At 43.5% G+C, this 15895-nt stretch overlaps 1 protein-coding gene across 2 annotated transcripts; it reads left to right on the forward strand.

Moving 5' to 3' along the window:
* Positions 1–1971: 1971 nt before the first annotated feature.
* On the forward strand, positions 1972–12335 carry fhdc2 (FH2 domain containing 2). 2 transcript variants are annotated; one of them, XM_019870109.1, is made up of 12 exons: positions 1972–2102; positions 3819–4319; positions 4850–4911; positions 7519–7621; positions 7836–7921; positions 8156–8256; positions 8471–8541; positions 8994–9101; positions 9500–9570; positions 9800–9917; positions 10037–10201; positions 10284–12335. In XM_019870109.1, exons 2-12 carry the CDS (start codon positions 3870–3872, stop codon positions 12162–12164), a joined length of 3216 nt encoding a protein of 1071 aa, XP_019725668.1. In that variant the 5' UTR covers positions 1972–2102; positions 3819–3869; the 3' UTR covers positions 12165–12335. The 2 variants fall into 2 exon arrangements, with proteins under 2 accessions (XP_019725668.1, XP_019725667.1); XM_019870108.1 differs by lacking the exon at positions 1972–2102 and adding an exon at positions 2771–2901.
* The last annotated feature ends 3560 nt before the right edge of the window (positions 12336–15895 follow it).

Raw genomic sequence — 15895 nt, forward strand, 5'->3', positions numbered from 1 at the left:
AAATAGAGTGGATTGATTGTACTTATATGGAATACTTAAATCCCTTTTCTGTGGGATACTCGATGCGGCCCAGAGACATCAAGCGGCCCCCCCACATGAGTTGACTTTGAGCCCCCTGCTCTAAATTTTCCATAGTTGTGAATGTGAGTGGAAATTGTTATTTGTGTCACGTGATTGGCAGGTGAGCCATTCAGGGCGCACCTCGTCACCTCCGAGAACAGAGACGACCCGAATGAGAAGAAACACAATGGTAAATTGCTGGCCAGAGTAATATAAACTGTGGCATTGATAGGAATGTTGCCGTACATTACTTTAGTAAAGCATTTTATGGCTACATTGTAATACTGTACTGCATTTATAGTGTCATCCTTTTTTCCCACTGTCTCTGCCTCAACTAGGTGGAGCAGATGGCGAGACAGTCTAAAACACGAAACATATGTGTAAAACAAAGCTTAACATCACGTTAAATCTATAATTATGCCCACCACAGCCTCCTAAAATATCAGAACAATCGTCCAGGTATTGTGGAGTTTTATGGACAGTAAGTCTTTTCTTCTCCATAGATGCTCATTGTAGAGAAAATCATAACATTGTTGAATATCAGAAGACTGCAATAAATCATCACCACAATTAATATAGACAATTTGCTTATGGGCACTTCAACTTCTGAAATCATGACAATTATTGCCTCCATTTTTTTGCCTCCATTCCACAACACTAAGCTGTATTGTGAGCGCCTGTTGAGAGGAAGATGTAAATGTCCATAAAGTTCCAAATCTAGGGTAATCGTTCTAATATTTGCAGTGATTGTCCATTTGTAGAGATGTCCATAAAAATGTTGGTAAAAACTGATCACAGTTTTCTGCCGTCAAGTGATGTTAATCTTTTTCAATGAAGAGGAAAACACTTAATGCCCATTGCGATCATTTTAATATTTTCACAGGTAGAAGTGGGCATGAGTTGAGATATGCACATACCTGTACATTGTGGTGACAATTGATCATGGTTTTTGGATATTAAGCGATGTTAAACTTTTTTTACATTTAAGTGTTTTGGACTGTCCTCAGATGGCTTTCCTCTGTCTTGAGTTTGGAACATGAATCAGTTTGTGTTTGTTCTGATAAAAGTTATGAAGGTTCACCATATAATCAAGCCTTTTCAGTACCATTTATGTCTTATCAATTCACTTTCGATAGCACTTGCCCTCATGATGGTTGCCGGTAAGCTGGCACATAGCCCAGCTGACATCCTTGACTGGTGTGACATTATTCTTTGCTGATTTTAGTAGCAATGTCCTTTTGCTTGGCGAAAAACCAAACACTTTGTCAATGCTGCCCTTCTGCCCCCGCAGTTAAGAGGCTCTGGATTTATAATAGGTTTGCATGTTGTCTGTCTGTTTTTGTGGGTTTTCTCCTCATGATACCCCGCATGATACCCCTCCCACCATTTTCCCCAAAACGTGCATGGTGGATTTTTTTTTTTTTATGGTGCGAATGTAAATGCGAATGGTTGTTTGTCTATATGTGCCCTGCGACTGGTGACAAGTCCAGGATGTACCCCACCTTGCTTCAGTCAGTTCGAATGGGCTCCAACTCTGACCGTAAACAGGATAAGCAGCAGAATAGGATGAATGAATGATAACAAATCACATACTATATTGGGTCAACAGCTGTCCACAGTAGCCTACCTAGGGAGTAGTTTCAGACTTGCTCCAATTTTAAAATAAAAAGTATTCTGGGAGAGCTTTACATTTTTAGTGTAACTGAAATTGTGATGGATTTTCATTTCCATTTTAGTCTGTAAACACCATAAAAATCCAAAAGAAAACAGTAGATGTGGACCGTAGTTGTGTGAAACTGAGCGTACTCCAATCTGACAACGCTAACTCCGCACCCCATGGAAAAAACTGGGAGGAAAACATCAAGGCATCAGCCTGCGAGCGAGAGCGCGCCTGCGCGTCCCCGACCACAACTTTTCATTTCTCCTCACGAGTTGACTCCAGCGGGTGGATCGGCTGTCTGTTTACAGGGATGAAGAGGAATCAAAAGCGAGAGTGAAATGTTCATTTAAAGTGGTGATTGCCCTCTGGTTGCTTACATCAGGTAAGTGAACGTTTGACTAGGTTCACACTCACTCATCGTAATATAGTAATATCAAGAGTATATATAACGTATTCTATAGTTCATCCAGAATTACGACTTGGGGGGAACGTTTAAGTCGCAGAAAGTTGAGTTGTACCGAATGTGATGTTTTTTTAATGGCCTGGTGGATTTTTTTTTTTTTATGGTGCGAATGTAAATGCGAATGGTTGTTTGTCTATATGTGCCCTGCGACTGGTGACAAGTCCAGGATGTACCCCACCTTGCTTCAGTCAGTTCGAATGGGCTCCAACTCTGACCGTAAACAGGATAAGCAGCAGAATAGGATGAATGAATGATAACAAATCACATACTATATTGGGTCAACAGCTGTCCACAGTAGCCTACCTAGGGAGTAGTTTCAGACTTGCTCCAATTTTAAAATAAAAAGTATTCTGGGAGAGCTTTACATTTTTAGTGTAACTGAAATTGTGATGGATTTTCATTTCCATTTTAGTCTGTAAACACCATAAAAATCCAAAAGAAAACAGTAGATGTGGACCGTAGTTGTGTGAAACTGAGCGTACTCCAATCTGACAACGCTAACTCCGCACCCCATGGAAAAAACTGGGAGGAAAACATCAAGGCATCAGCCTGCGAGCGAGAGCGCGCCTGCGCGTCCCCGACCACAACTTTTCATTTCTCCTCACGAGTTGACTCCAGCGGGTGGATCGGCTGTCTGTTTACAGGGATGAAGAGGAATCAAAAGCGAGAGTGAAATGTTCATTTAAAGTGGTGATTGCCCTCTGGTTGCTTACATCAGGTAAGTGAACGTTTGACTAGGTTCACACTCACTCATCGTAATATAGTAATATCAAGAGTATATATAACGTATTCTATAGTTCATCCAGAATTACGACTTGGGGGGAACGTTTAAGTCGCAGAAAGTTGAGTTGTACCGAATGTGATGTTTTTTTAATGGCCAAATGACGCTCAAAACGCCATTACGCCATTTATTGTATGCATGCGTATAATCAGTTGTGTGCGTGTTTAAATTAAATCGAAGTTAAGAAAAACAAGTTTCGTGCAGTGAGCTCAGCCTAAAATCTTTCCCAGTTGTCATTTTCATTTTTTTTCAAACCAAATAGCCAGCCGCACAGTATTTGTGCCCAAACTCCGCGTTGTGATCAGCGTCTTTGAACCAGCCTGCTCAAACTTCTGAGTCATACCTAATTGCATTACTAATCCTGCTTAAACCTGCCGGTACAAGTGTGTGCAACCAGCTTTCAGCCGTTAACCTCTCATAACGAGGGAGGGAAACAAAAATAATGTCAAGTCTACACCCTGTGCTTTTTTGTGTGGTTAGACTTACATCATTCTACATCGCCGTGGTGATTCCATCTATTCTAATTAGAAGGGATCGGCGTTCGCTGCAGGTGTGTTAGCATGCATGTGAGCACAACAGGATGGGACAAGCAGCTCAAACAGCTTACTGTGCAGAAGTCATATATTAGCATATACTTTCCCTGCCACAAAAAAAGGCAACATGGAAAGTTGAAGCACGGATTATATTTCAAGCCAGAAGTGCTAATGAAAGGGAAGGACCGGGCCATTAAGTCAGGTGAGGTCATGTGTGGCTTCTTCCTGCTTCAAACCCCTGGATGAGAGCACTTTCCTCTTTCTTTTCACGTTCAATATTATCTGAGATTTAATTTTTGTTCTTGTTGTCTTCTTTCTTAGGCTGGTGGACTTTTGAACTGTGTGCTTGGAAAGATGTCTCCAACCAAGTAGATGCTGATCAACGTGACTCTCACCGTCAAGGAATCTCGTGCCTTTCATGGAACACTGCCTCCTATCCCCAACGATCCGTTGCCTGTGACAGTGAAAGTCATGGATTCATTCACGGTGGCGGTGCCCGTCCTGGCACCTCCACCGCCACCGCCACCGCCCCCTCCTCCGCCGCCACCACCTCCTCTCTCATCGCCTTTGAGCCGGACGGACAGCGGCCATCGAAGCCGGCTGAGAAAGTTCAACTGGGAGCGTATCCCCAAAGAGAAGGTAGAGGGGAGGAACAGCGTGTGGAGCGGTGCGGGCCCGGGGGAGGACGAGTTCCCCATAGATTTGCACTCTCTGGACGAGCTCTTCGGCCAGAAGGACAATAAGCCTCAGGACAGGAGCAACACTTTAAGACGGCGGTCTGCTCTGCTACGCTGCAGAACTCCTCAGGATAGCCCAGAAGAGGTCAGTGTACACTTTTAAAAGTGCTCAGTCAAGAGTCAGCCAAAGTCAATCAAAATCCAAAAGGGACAGAACCAAGGCTGGGTTATTTAGAGGTATCCAGCGCACTGGATAGAGGATTTGACCCAGCATGCTGGTCAAGATTTTGATCAAGGAGATAGTAAAATCTACCCACACTAATGAGTTAAAATTACCTAGAAATTGGTTACAATGTTATCAGTGAAGCTGTGGTCAAAACCGATTCTACTTTTATTACCAACATCTGAACCTCAGCCCTTGTTTCCAAGAATGCTACATTAAATTTACTTGAGCTTCAGAATGCCAACAAGGCTTCAGCTCTTCAGCTTGCCTAAATCCAATCTTAAACACAATTTTCTGGGTCAAAATAATCAACCCACCCTTGGTTGAAAAGAACCCAATTTGCTCCAAATCCAGGGAAAACGACTCATCATTTTTTTTTGTGCATGTGTTGCACCTACTAATATTTTTATTGTAATTCCTTTCTCCTTTTTACAATGACTTTCATTTTACAGATCTCCCTACTGGACTCCAAACGCAGTATGAACATTGGGATATTTCTTCGCCAGTTCAAAATGTAAGCCCAATTTATTCTTACCTAGAACCAGAACTATCGGACACATGAATAATTTTGTATGACCTCTATTTACAATATGGTAAGCAACTATTGCTGCGCTAAAAGTGACATTTGAGATTCTTTCAGATGACGTGAATAGTGTGATTGTATTCTCAGAATCAGTATGATCTAGGATTCACAAAAGTATCACTCATTGCTAAATTGGTGCTTAAGTTTTCTTTTCTTGATGAAAGACATTCAGAGGTTTGCGACTTGTTCAAAAATATATAATTTCAGTGTATTATCCACGTTTGGCTATAGTTAACCAGATTTCTTCGCTCATTATTAAGATACACATTTATATACATTGAAATAGGAATAATGTAGAAACTATGATTACACTTTCCAAATGACGTATATAATGCATGATTAAGTGATCATGAAGATGATTGTTTTAAAGTCAGTGAGGCAAATAGATTGACCACCTTGGTTTCAACTAGCAGACACATAGTTGTTTCAGTCCCCATTTAGTTTGGTGTCTAAAGCTGAAATGTGGTACATTAAAATACACTTTTCCTCATAATTAATTGTATTTGAAATGTTTATAAATAACATAATGTGAATTAAATAGCAGTCAAGTAATTATTAATCGTCGCTCTTGTCGATGAAGGGAATTTTGTCAAACGTCTCATAATATATTGTGGAAAGTATTGGAAATAAAATCTTCCCTTGCAACATTATCAAAAGCGATTTAAAAAAAAAAAAAGAAAGAAAAAGAAATCTGGGATATGCACTAACACGTCATGGACCAGTCCATGGCTCATGCAAGACTCATCTCCTCATAGCCTCTCTGAAATGAGTTTTTCTCTCTCTCTCTCTCTCTCTCTCTCTCTCTCTCTCTCTCTCTCTCTCTCTCTCTCTCTCTCTCCCTCTCTCTTTCTCTCTCTGTGTGTATGGTTTCCTCTTTTTCTTAAATCTTGTTCAATCCAGTCAAGAGAACAAGCATGTTTAATTGTGCCCGAGGGGTTCAGCACTTGATTTGAACTACCATAAATCAAACAGCATGGAATCGGTGCCAGAAGACTGAATGCACAGGGGGCGGTGCGAGCGTCATGGGTGTGTTCCTGTCGAAATGGCAGGGGGACAGGTGCAGGGGAGCCTCCAATCTCAGTCGACGGACTGGATGTCCTTAAGTGTCCATGTTTGACGCTTGGGAGTCAGAATTGACACTTACTACGGCCCCGTGACAGTGCTTCCTGTTTAAATGACCTCTTACTATATGGGGGACTTCACGAGTGACCTGAAGTCATCCACTCTCCTTGATTATTTATGTATTTATTTATTTATTTAATGTCTGACTCAAAGCAACAATTCCCCTGGGCAAAAGAGTTGTTTTGTAATCCATTATCTATTGGAACAAACGTTGACTTGTTGTGCTGCTCAAGACTGAGTGACATGTCTATTCCAACCTGGATTTGTTGAGACTTGTGTGCAAGCCCAAGTGTGAAAAGAGCGTCTTTATGTTAACTTTTGTCTGGTCTGGAGCTTTCTTGACTTCTGTCAGTGCAAATGGAGCTTCTGTTGAAATATGGCATCAGTTCCCTTTTGTCTGTTTCTCTGTTTTTGAGTGCATGGGAACGAACTTCACTGTTTTTGCACCAAAGGTAGAACCTACTGAGATGAAAAACAAGAGGTATAAATAATGATTCCTGACAGAGAACAACTTCGGATATTTTATTGTCATTGGCACGCGTATAAAAGCAACAACAAAAGATCTCATTAAGAAAAAGGATATGACGACTGTCTGCCAAGTCCCAAGGGGGTTTTGAAATAAGCAAACACTGTTCATACGAGAAGCTACGGTAGCGCCAATGGAAAATAACTGCAACGGCGGTGCAGTGCGCTCAACAAGGCTTGTCTAAATGGAATAGTGCCAACTTTGGTACATGGGCAAACTGCCACCACGTGAACAAAATGTTTCCTCAACTTTATTCAGATCCTCACAAAAATCTAATAACAGTGATCTTTTAAAGTTATGTGAAGTTGCTGTCATTGTGTGCTGAATGGTGTGATAAAATGTCGAGCCACAACACCACCTCACACCTTCACTCTTTTGTGCTTGGTGGAGGTAATAAATCTCAGTTATTTTGCAAGGGCGTTATTATTAAATTCGATAGAATGCTGATATTGGGTGTCTTTAGATTGTTTGACGGAATCTCTTCTTGTGACAGGCGAGTGTGTATATTCTCACAGGCTACCATATGTGTTGGTATTGCAGTATAAGGGTGTGTCTGTAATTCGCTATGAGATGAGGTTAATAGGAAAACTGCTGGAGTGAAAGGTGAGCTGTGCCACTGGGTAAGACAGCCACAGGCCAACCAGATCAGCTTCTCTAACGTCCCAAAGAAACTCCAGACATGTTGTGCATGATAGACAACCAAGTTTCCAGTGTGGCGTCAACTGACTGATAAGAAAAAGGAAAAACCTCATTATCTCGTGATTGTGTGAAAACAAAGAGGTGATATTGCTCACAGGAGTAGGGTTGGGACATTGTGAGTCTGGTAGCTTCGTTGCATGCATGATGTCATACTCATAGATCATTTTGTGGGATTTTTTTTTTTCCCACAGGCCGGCGAAAGAGATAGCTGAGGATATCAAGCACGGAGCTGGGGACCGTTACGGAGCAGAGAAACTCACGGAGCTCTGCAAGCTGTTACCCGACATTGAGGAGGTAAAGTGCACCCACATGCCGCCGGCCAACCTCCTGACCTCCTCTGCTCACTCATCATCTGGCTTTGGTTAGGATGATCAAAAAGCTTACTGCTACACCGCACTGTGTGATGTGGTCTGTTCCTGCAGGAAGGAGCATGGTCAAAGATATTGGAATCAACCGTTGAACAGGAATCTGCTTTGCTGGATTTTTCTCAACATCTGTTCTCTTTCAGGAATCTCGCCTGAGGAGCTTCAGCGGGGAACGTCGCTGGCTTGGAGAGCCTGATCTTTTTATGCTCCTGCTGGTGGAAGTCCCCAGGTACGCTCCATTGTAGCCCTGCTTTGGATATTATTACCCAGCATGTCCCCTGTACAGCACAGTGCTTTTTTTGTTTTTCCAGCTTGATGCATAGCTTGAGTGACTCACCTGCTTCCTCTTGGAATGACGTGTGTTTATTTAAGTGATGACCAAGAGTGCCTTTTTGTCTCCATCATCACTCATCCGTGCCTATTCACTCATCCGTCCCCCGCCCCCTTGCTCCCATTCCATTAGTTTTCGCCTTCGCTTGGATGCCATGATCCTACAGCAAGAGTTTGACCCTGCTCTGACCTCTCTGTGTGTGGCAGCCAGATGTCTGAGGGAGGCGGCTAGAGGTAAAGTAACAGCGGGGAGTTATGTACTCTAGCGCTATAAAGATCTTTGTCTTTTCCCTTTTTGAATGCTCCCATATAGAATTAGTTAAGGGTGGTAAGTAGAGGACGTGAAAATGTGGATGATCTTCTTGTTTTAAGGGAAGCCCCCCCATCAGGAACTTTGTAATGACTCAATAGCTTACTACGAAAACGTGTTCATTTTTGTCTCCCTTAGAACTGCTGAGCTGTCCTGAGTTACACTCCATCCTCCGTTTGGTGCTTAAAGCAGGGAACTACATGAATGCTGTGAGAGGCCCTCTTTTTATATTGCGCAGTATTTATATTTTCTTGTTGCTGATAGTGTTTGGTACACACGTCGGACTTGTGCGCGGGTGGCGTGGGATCGGTTCCCACTCAGTGACGGTGTGAATGAGGGTGTTCGTGATCGTTTGGCTCTGTCTGTATCCTGTGATTGACTGGCGACCAATTCAGGGTGTAGTCTGCCTTCTGCCTGAGGTCAGCTGGGATAGGCTCCAGCAACTCCCTGCAACCCTGTTCAGGATAAGCGGTGTTGAAAATGGAGGGATGGATGCATTATATTTTCGTCTACTGAGCCAGACAAAGCCACATTTTAAATTGTGCCCAGTAAAGTACGTTATTTGCTCAGGGACTATGACTGGTGTTTGTCTCATTGTTTGTTTTTAAATTGTCATGAGGTGAGCGTCTTTCTTTATCTGACCTTGTATGTGCTTACTCAGGGTGGCTACTCGGGGAATGCAGCTGGATTTCGAATTTCATCACTGCTCAAACTGGCTGACACCAAAGCGAACAAACCTGGCATGAACCTGCTTCATTTTGTAGCTATGGTAAGAGCTTGTGTGTGTGTGTGTGTGTGTGTGTGTGTGTGTGTGTGTGTGTGTGTGTGTGTGTGTAAATCCAATAATAGAAGATTCAATAAGTAGCTCGTTACATGGGGTGCAATAAAAGTCAAGGATGGTTCATTTCAAAGTGGCATAATTCAGTTTGCTTCAGAGGCATTCTGATTCGATTTGATTCGACACGGCCTTAGTTCAAAAGGGTGTGGTGCAATGAGTTTCTTGCCATTTCACAATATGAATGAACTTGTCAGTATTTATAGGTATACAGTAGTATATGCAGTCTGTAGCCAGACTGGTCCTCACAGCGTCGGATGTAAGCGGCATTTGCAAATTACATTTGACTTAATTTGGAACATTGCTCTAATCATTTGTGTTTGTCTCCACAGGAAGCTGTGAAGAAGGATCAGAGTTTACTGTCATTTCCTAGCCAACTGGGCCATGTTGGCTCCGCTTCTAGGTCAGTCTCTTCCCAAAACATGGATCCAGTTGAATGCATATGAATATTATAAGCTGAAACGAATAACATTACTACACCCGTGTGACAGGCTTCAAACACTGATTTCAACTGAGATGTTTTTAAAGTCTTTGTTAAAATGGACCATTGTGGTTAAACATGTATTCCACCCAGCTAGACTAATGCTTTAAGGTGTAAAACTTTCTTTCATGTTATTTTTTTGAAAACGTAGATTGTGCGAGGAGTCTGTAATGGAGGATTTATCCAAGTTAAAAAGCAGAGTGCTGGCGCTGAAAGCAAATGTCCTGACAGAGAGAGAGATTTTGCAGCACGCGCAATCTTTCTTCGAGGTAAAACTCTCTTATTCATATCCTCATTACCCTACTTAGACACACAGAGCATTGCATTTTTTCCCCAAAAATACATGAACAAACTGATTGTTTATTCAAGTGTTTGCATCTGCATGCAGGTGACAGAGGAGCGTCTAAAAGAGGCAGAGGATGAAGTTGAGGGCATGAGGATGTCAAGTCGAGCATTGGTGGATTTTTTCTGTGAAGACGACAGTACATTTAAACTTGAGGAAGCCTGCAGGGTCTTTGACTTATTTTGCCAGCGCTTCCAAAAAGCTGTCAAGGTTCGATCTACAAATGAAATCAACTTCATATCATATCAAGTTAAGGTGAAAGTTAAATGCACAATTCTCTCTTTTGCTACAGGAGAATGCAGAGCGCGAGTTGAAGGAGCAGAAACGTCTGGAACGTCAGAGGGAGATCGCGGAGAAGCGTCGCTCAGTGGCTGTCTGCACGGGTCTCGACCTGAGAGATCCTCACAGTCAAGGAAACCAAGATGATCTGGAGAGACTCCTTGAGAAGAACTTGAGCCGCACCTGGAGCCGTCGTAGCCTGAGAAGTTCTGACACGCGCAGGTACTCTCACTGCCTGCCCAGCGACAAGAGCTTCCCAGAGCTGAGCACCAGCCCGACAGCCATCAGCTGTCACTCAAGCTGCTCATCTGACCATGAAACAGCCACTGTGCTTTGTAGCTCTCCAGAGACGGATGGCTTTTGTTCCCCAGTTGGTCAAGGAAGTGTCTTGGAAAGCGACAATAAGAGTCAGTCATGCCATTACCAGGCAATAAATCAGTGCATGGAGATTGTTCAAGAATCTCTCGTTGGATCGTATTCGCAACACGGACCTGGGTTCACGGTTAGGCAACAAGGGTCTGAGAGCATTCCTCTTCAAATACAGGCATCGGAAATGAGTGGCCTTCCAAAAGTGAATGCAATGTCATGCAAGCAGAAGACTACCAAGAACACTGAGTTTCCACCCAACTCCTCTCGGAATGCTGCTGCTCTCAATGCAGATACCCCTTCGCTGTGCGCTAAAAGCCAGAACTCCGGTCCTAGACATAGTTTTGGAATGCCCCCAGCTGACAGGAATAGTTCTCTTCAGAATAAATTAAACACCTGTCGAGTTGGTGGGCCTGAACATCAATCTCCTCACAAGAGTGGAACGCTTCATAGCAACAACCGCCCAACATCAGTGAGCTTTCAGAGAACTGAGAAAGAATCACGTTTATCTGTTAAGGCGACGGATAAAGTGGCGTTGCAGCAGCTAAACAGAAGGATGAAAGCAAGTGCTGCTATGTCTGGGCCCCATGAAAGTCTGAGGAAGCAGTTAAACACAAAAGGGGCGGTGACACCAGTCGCGGAGAACTGGATGCCACCCAGTCTTCCGGAGTTCAGCCAGTCACACCCAGAGGAGAACTCCGATGTGCAGAGTACGAAGAGGGAGTTTGCGAGGTCCTACTCCCATGTGGGGGAAACTCTAGAGTGCCGCACTCTTGTGAAAGGCCTCCGATCCTATGACACACTGTCACCACCGTCATCCCCGACCCCGCGACCAGGGCCGAGCCTCTGCTCCAAGTGGAAGAAAGAGAGGGAGGTTGAGCCGAGAACTCCGGCTTCTCCATCATTAAAGGAGGAGAGTCGTGCCTTGAAGGTTCCTGTACGTGGTGGCGTCAGAGCTAAGAGAGCACCTGGGTCACGTGTAGGACCTTCCAACAGCACAGGTGTTCCAAGAGTACGCCCCAAAACGGAGGCTACAAATAGTGCCCAAGTACCGTCCGCAAGTAGCCCAGCGACGTCCCGTTTATCCTTGCGTTCGTCTCCTATCACGCAGCCTGCCTCACTTCGTGCAGATGTGAAAAGAAGTGGTAGTGCACGAGAGAGACCGCAGACTGCAAATCAGCCGCAGATTCCTGGAAAGTCTTCCCTGACCCGTAGGACCTTGGAAAGACCAACAACAGAGAAGGTCTCAGGCAGGCCCCAGTCAACATTTGTTCGAGGAAGCCCTCTCCGCGTGGCAAAACGAGTCGCCCCGAACTCCGAAACTCAGTCTACTACCGCAACTCTACCAGCCCACGGTCCATCTTCTGCCACAGCTAAGACCATACGTACGGCGGCCGTCATGTCTGGAGCCCGGAACAAAACCACTAAGACCACTAACACAGGCACCTGTGCTACCTCTAAAAACCCTTCAAGAATTACTGGTTCTAAAATGCTTCGACCGACTACAACTCAGCCACTGTGGAAATGAAAATAATATATTTTAGGCGTTTTTCGGCCTATCTATACAGAGCTGGTTATCTCTGTACATGATCAGTTCCAATACATCAAACATATACCGTATTTTCCACACTAAAAGGCGCACTAGATTATGAGGCGCACCTTCTATGAATGGCCTATTTTGTAATTTTTTTCATACATTGGGCGCGCCGCATTATAAGACGCAATCTACAATGCATCCACTAGATGGAACTACGCTCAAGGAAATGCCAACAGAACGATCAGATGTCAGTAAAACGTATTTAATAAAGCAGCGACACAGTTCACTTAACCAACAGCAAGTTATAACATTGACTCGTTAACGTTGACCTCTTTTGCCGCCGCTCTATTTTCGTGTTCAACTGCGTAACCCATCGCCTTAAGTTTGAACTCTGCGTTGTCAGCATGTCTCGAGCAAGGAGCAATTTTGGGGTCAAAATATTACCGTAATGACCATACACAAGGCGCATCGGATTTTAAGGCGCGCTGTGAGCTTTTAAGAAAATGGAAGGCTTTTAGGTGCACCCTATAGTGCGGAAAATACGGTACACATGTATTTTGGGATCATTTGTGACACATTAAGTTTTGTGTCCTCATGCACAAGTAGAAGAGTAAATCCTCTTCAGCCCTACCTCATCTTACAATGTAATGTGTATCCTTTGCAGGCAATAGGATACAACTCAATTGGTGTTTGAACAACGAGCCAAATCATCACGGTGTGCCCAATCAGACCGCTTGTGCTCTTGTTTAAGTATATTGCTCGATGGAATTTTATATTTTGAACGCTGTGAGCCCTGTGCTATCAGAAATAATTGTGTTCTCATCCTCTCTTGGTACAAACTTCGTATCCTTCTATTGTGCACAAACTGAAGAGGCAGTGAGGAGACTTTGTGTGTGCGTGTTTTTATTTTTTATATTGTATCAAAAGAATATATAATTTTATTGAACAGCATTGGCTGTGATTCACTGTATTTTGTGGATATGTAAATAGGATGAATAAAGAAGGTGATATGGACAAATGGGTTTCTCTCTGTTCCAGCAGTCTACATCGGTTGGTTAGCGTTAACTGAGACCAGTCATTACTAAAACCGTTTCTTCCAAAAGTCTGGTGAGCGTATAGCTAGTGGTGGGCAAGGCCTTCTCTGGTGGCAGAAACAGCGACCTATATTAACCAAGAAAATTCAAAAATTGGTTCTGTGAAATTGTGTCAATTCACTGCCAACCATCCAATTCTCTTTATTTTGGAGCAATTTCTTGGCTCCCCTCCCTACAGTAGCCTACATAATCAAGGATGTTGATTTTTTTTTTTCATTTAAATCAGTCAGGTTTCAAGTTTACCTCACGGGTCCAGTGAACTTGGCTGGCAACTAGTTCAGGGTGTAGAAGACAGCTGGGTGAGGCTGCAGCACGCCCCGCGACACTTGTGAGGATAAGCGGATCAGAAAATTGATGGATGGATGGATGAAAGGTCAAGTTAACATATCTACAATAATGTCAACAATTTTCCATCTTTGATTGGTTGGTCAGAGCAAGCCAAGTTTGACTCGCAAAAGTCTCATCTGTGGTGACAAGCACATACTGTATTATTCAATTTAATAATCCGCATCTCTTGTGAGTATGACATTTCATTTACTTGCTTCATGTTTTTAACATGTTATTAGGTACATATATATCGATTCTGAATTACTAGCTATGTGGACTTAATGATGATTGACAGAAGAATTTTAGTGTCTTCATGTAAACACAGTTGTGAGTTACTTGGGCCCGCCACACACACACTAGTGATCACGTTTGAAAGCACCTGAAGTGAACCATCACACAAAAAAAAAAATTCCACCAAATCCTATCATCCATCCATTTTCTGATCCACTTTATCCTCACAAGAGTCGCGGGGGGTGCTGGAGCCTATCCCAGCTGTCGTTGGGCAATAGGCGGGGGACACCCTGAACCAGTTGCCAGCTAATCACAGGGCACACAGAGAAGAAAAACCATCTGCGCTCACACCCACACCTAGAGACTATTTAGCGTGTTCCATTAACCTGCAATGTATGTTTTTGGAATGGCGAAGGAAACCAGAGTACCAGAGAAAACCCATGCGGGCACGGAGAGAACATGCAAATTCCACACTGGAAGGCCAAAGCTGGAATCGAACCCTGCACCTCTGCACTGTGAGGTCGATGCGCCCAACCAGTCGACCACCTGGCTCTTATCAAATACTGTATACCAAAATTCGATGAGATGTTAAACCTGCCACACTTTAAGGAATAGGCTCACACACACCAAGGGGTGCAACCACCACAGTTTGGGAACCTCAACCCACCCTTGCCGTGAACTATATGTCCCTGCACAGTGCCATCTTCTGGCATTCTTGTCACCGTTCTTTCTTCTGAATTATCCTTGTCTGTTGCATTTTGACACAATTGTGGAACCCCAATTCTGTCGGTGGCTGTTGCCATGGTGATGCCTGGGACGTTCCGGCAATTCTCCTCCCAAAACAAGGAGGCGAAAGGGTTGGGGCAAAGCTTGACAGCGGGTGTTGGGGTCCCAGTGGGAACTCTCTCTTCACAGACCGTAGTGACGCCGAAGCCTTTTGGGAAAGGGCAATAAAGTGGTGTCACTTTTTGTTCTTGAGTGTCCGGTGTGTCGCACAGCACTAGCCTTTTAACCTCAGTGTGTAAAGGTGACATCATCATTGGGTCTCCATTGGTACAAGACAGAGTGATCCCTCTTTTAGTTGCCTTTGTTTTTTTCTCAATGGATTTGAACAAAATAAACTTCATGTTTCTTTTTCTTAAGGCCATATAAATGGGGTACAGATCCACTAATGGTTTGTGGATATGTGCATTTGAATAAATTCGGTTGCTTGCTTGATTCCTGATATGTGAGGAAGATTAATAATCAACTAATCATTTATTTATTTCATTTTTTAAATGTATTCAAAACTGATGGGAAAACTTCTCTCTGGATGTTCCAAACCTCTGTTTCAATGACAGTGTCTGCGAGAAGTTGTACTACAGCTGAGGCCCATCAAGAGCTGATTTGCTGTACTTAATCAAAATGACATCTTCTTGTCATTTTGATTAAGTACAGATTAAGTACTTTGATTAAGTACTTGTCTTATATATATATATATATATATATATATATATATATATATATATATATATAAGTACAGTACACATAAGTACTTGATGAGATGTAGATCTCTTCCTTTTCTTTTGCATTGAAAAATGATCTATTGACAGGGATTCGAATCCCGCTTGTGGCAAAAAAATGAGCACATAACACCATCCAGTGTGGGTCCTTGGGACCAGACCCTTCACGCTAATGCCTACCTCATACAATGGTGAGAGACAATAAATCGAATGACATGCCGGCTCAGACGTCGCCCGGCCAAACAAGGTCTGCATCAGGTGCTGGGGAACCAGAGCACCTTGACGAAAAATGGGCTACTGGAACAAAGCGGAGATGGGCGAGATGCGATAACATGGCTCTGTTGGAATGCTACTACTCAAGCAACCCTAGTTACATGCAGAGAATGCGGGCTGAATGGTTACTTCGAAACCCACAGTCACGGTTGATGACGAAACAACTAGTAGCTCAGTGTTCCAACATCAACAAATGGCAATTGCTGTCACAACTTGAGATTGACGAGGTACAACGCACAGTCCACGGTGAAGGGCCGCAGGCTGCCAGATCAGAGGAGGAGGTCATACCAGAGAT

The sequence above is a fragment of the Hippocampus comes genome, unplaced genomic scaffold (genome assembly GCF_001891065.2).
Source record: "Hippocampus comes isolate QL1 unplaced genomic scaffold, H_comes_QL1_v1.1 scaffold9, whole genome shotgun sequence".
In the NCBI taxonomy this organism is placed as follows: domain Eukaryota; kingdom Metazoa; phylum Chordata; class Actinopteri; order Syngnathiformes; family Syngnathidae; genus Hippocampus; species Hippocampus comes.

What these genes read in the sequence shown, in the direction of transcription:
- fhdc2 (XM_019870109.1), top strand. Translation starts at nt 3,870, where the DNA reads ATGCTGATCAACGTGACTCTCACCGTCAAGGAATCTCGTGCCTTTCAT. An exon ending in TTTCTTCGCCAGTTCAAAAT is followed by an intron (nt 4,912 to 7,518) that starts GTAAGCCCAATT and finishes TTTTTCCCACAG; the next exon opens with GCCGGCGAAAGAGATAGCTG. An exon ending in TGTTACCCGACATTGAGGAG is followed by an intron (nt 7,622 to 7,835) that starts GTAAAGTGCACC and finishes GTTCTCTTTCAG; the next exon opens with GAATCTCGCCTGAGGAGCTT.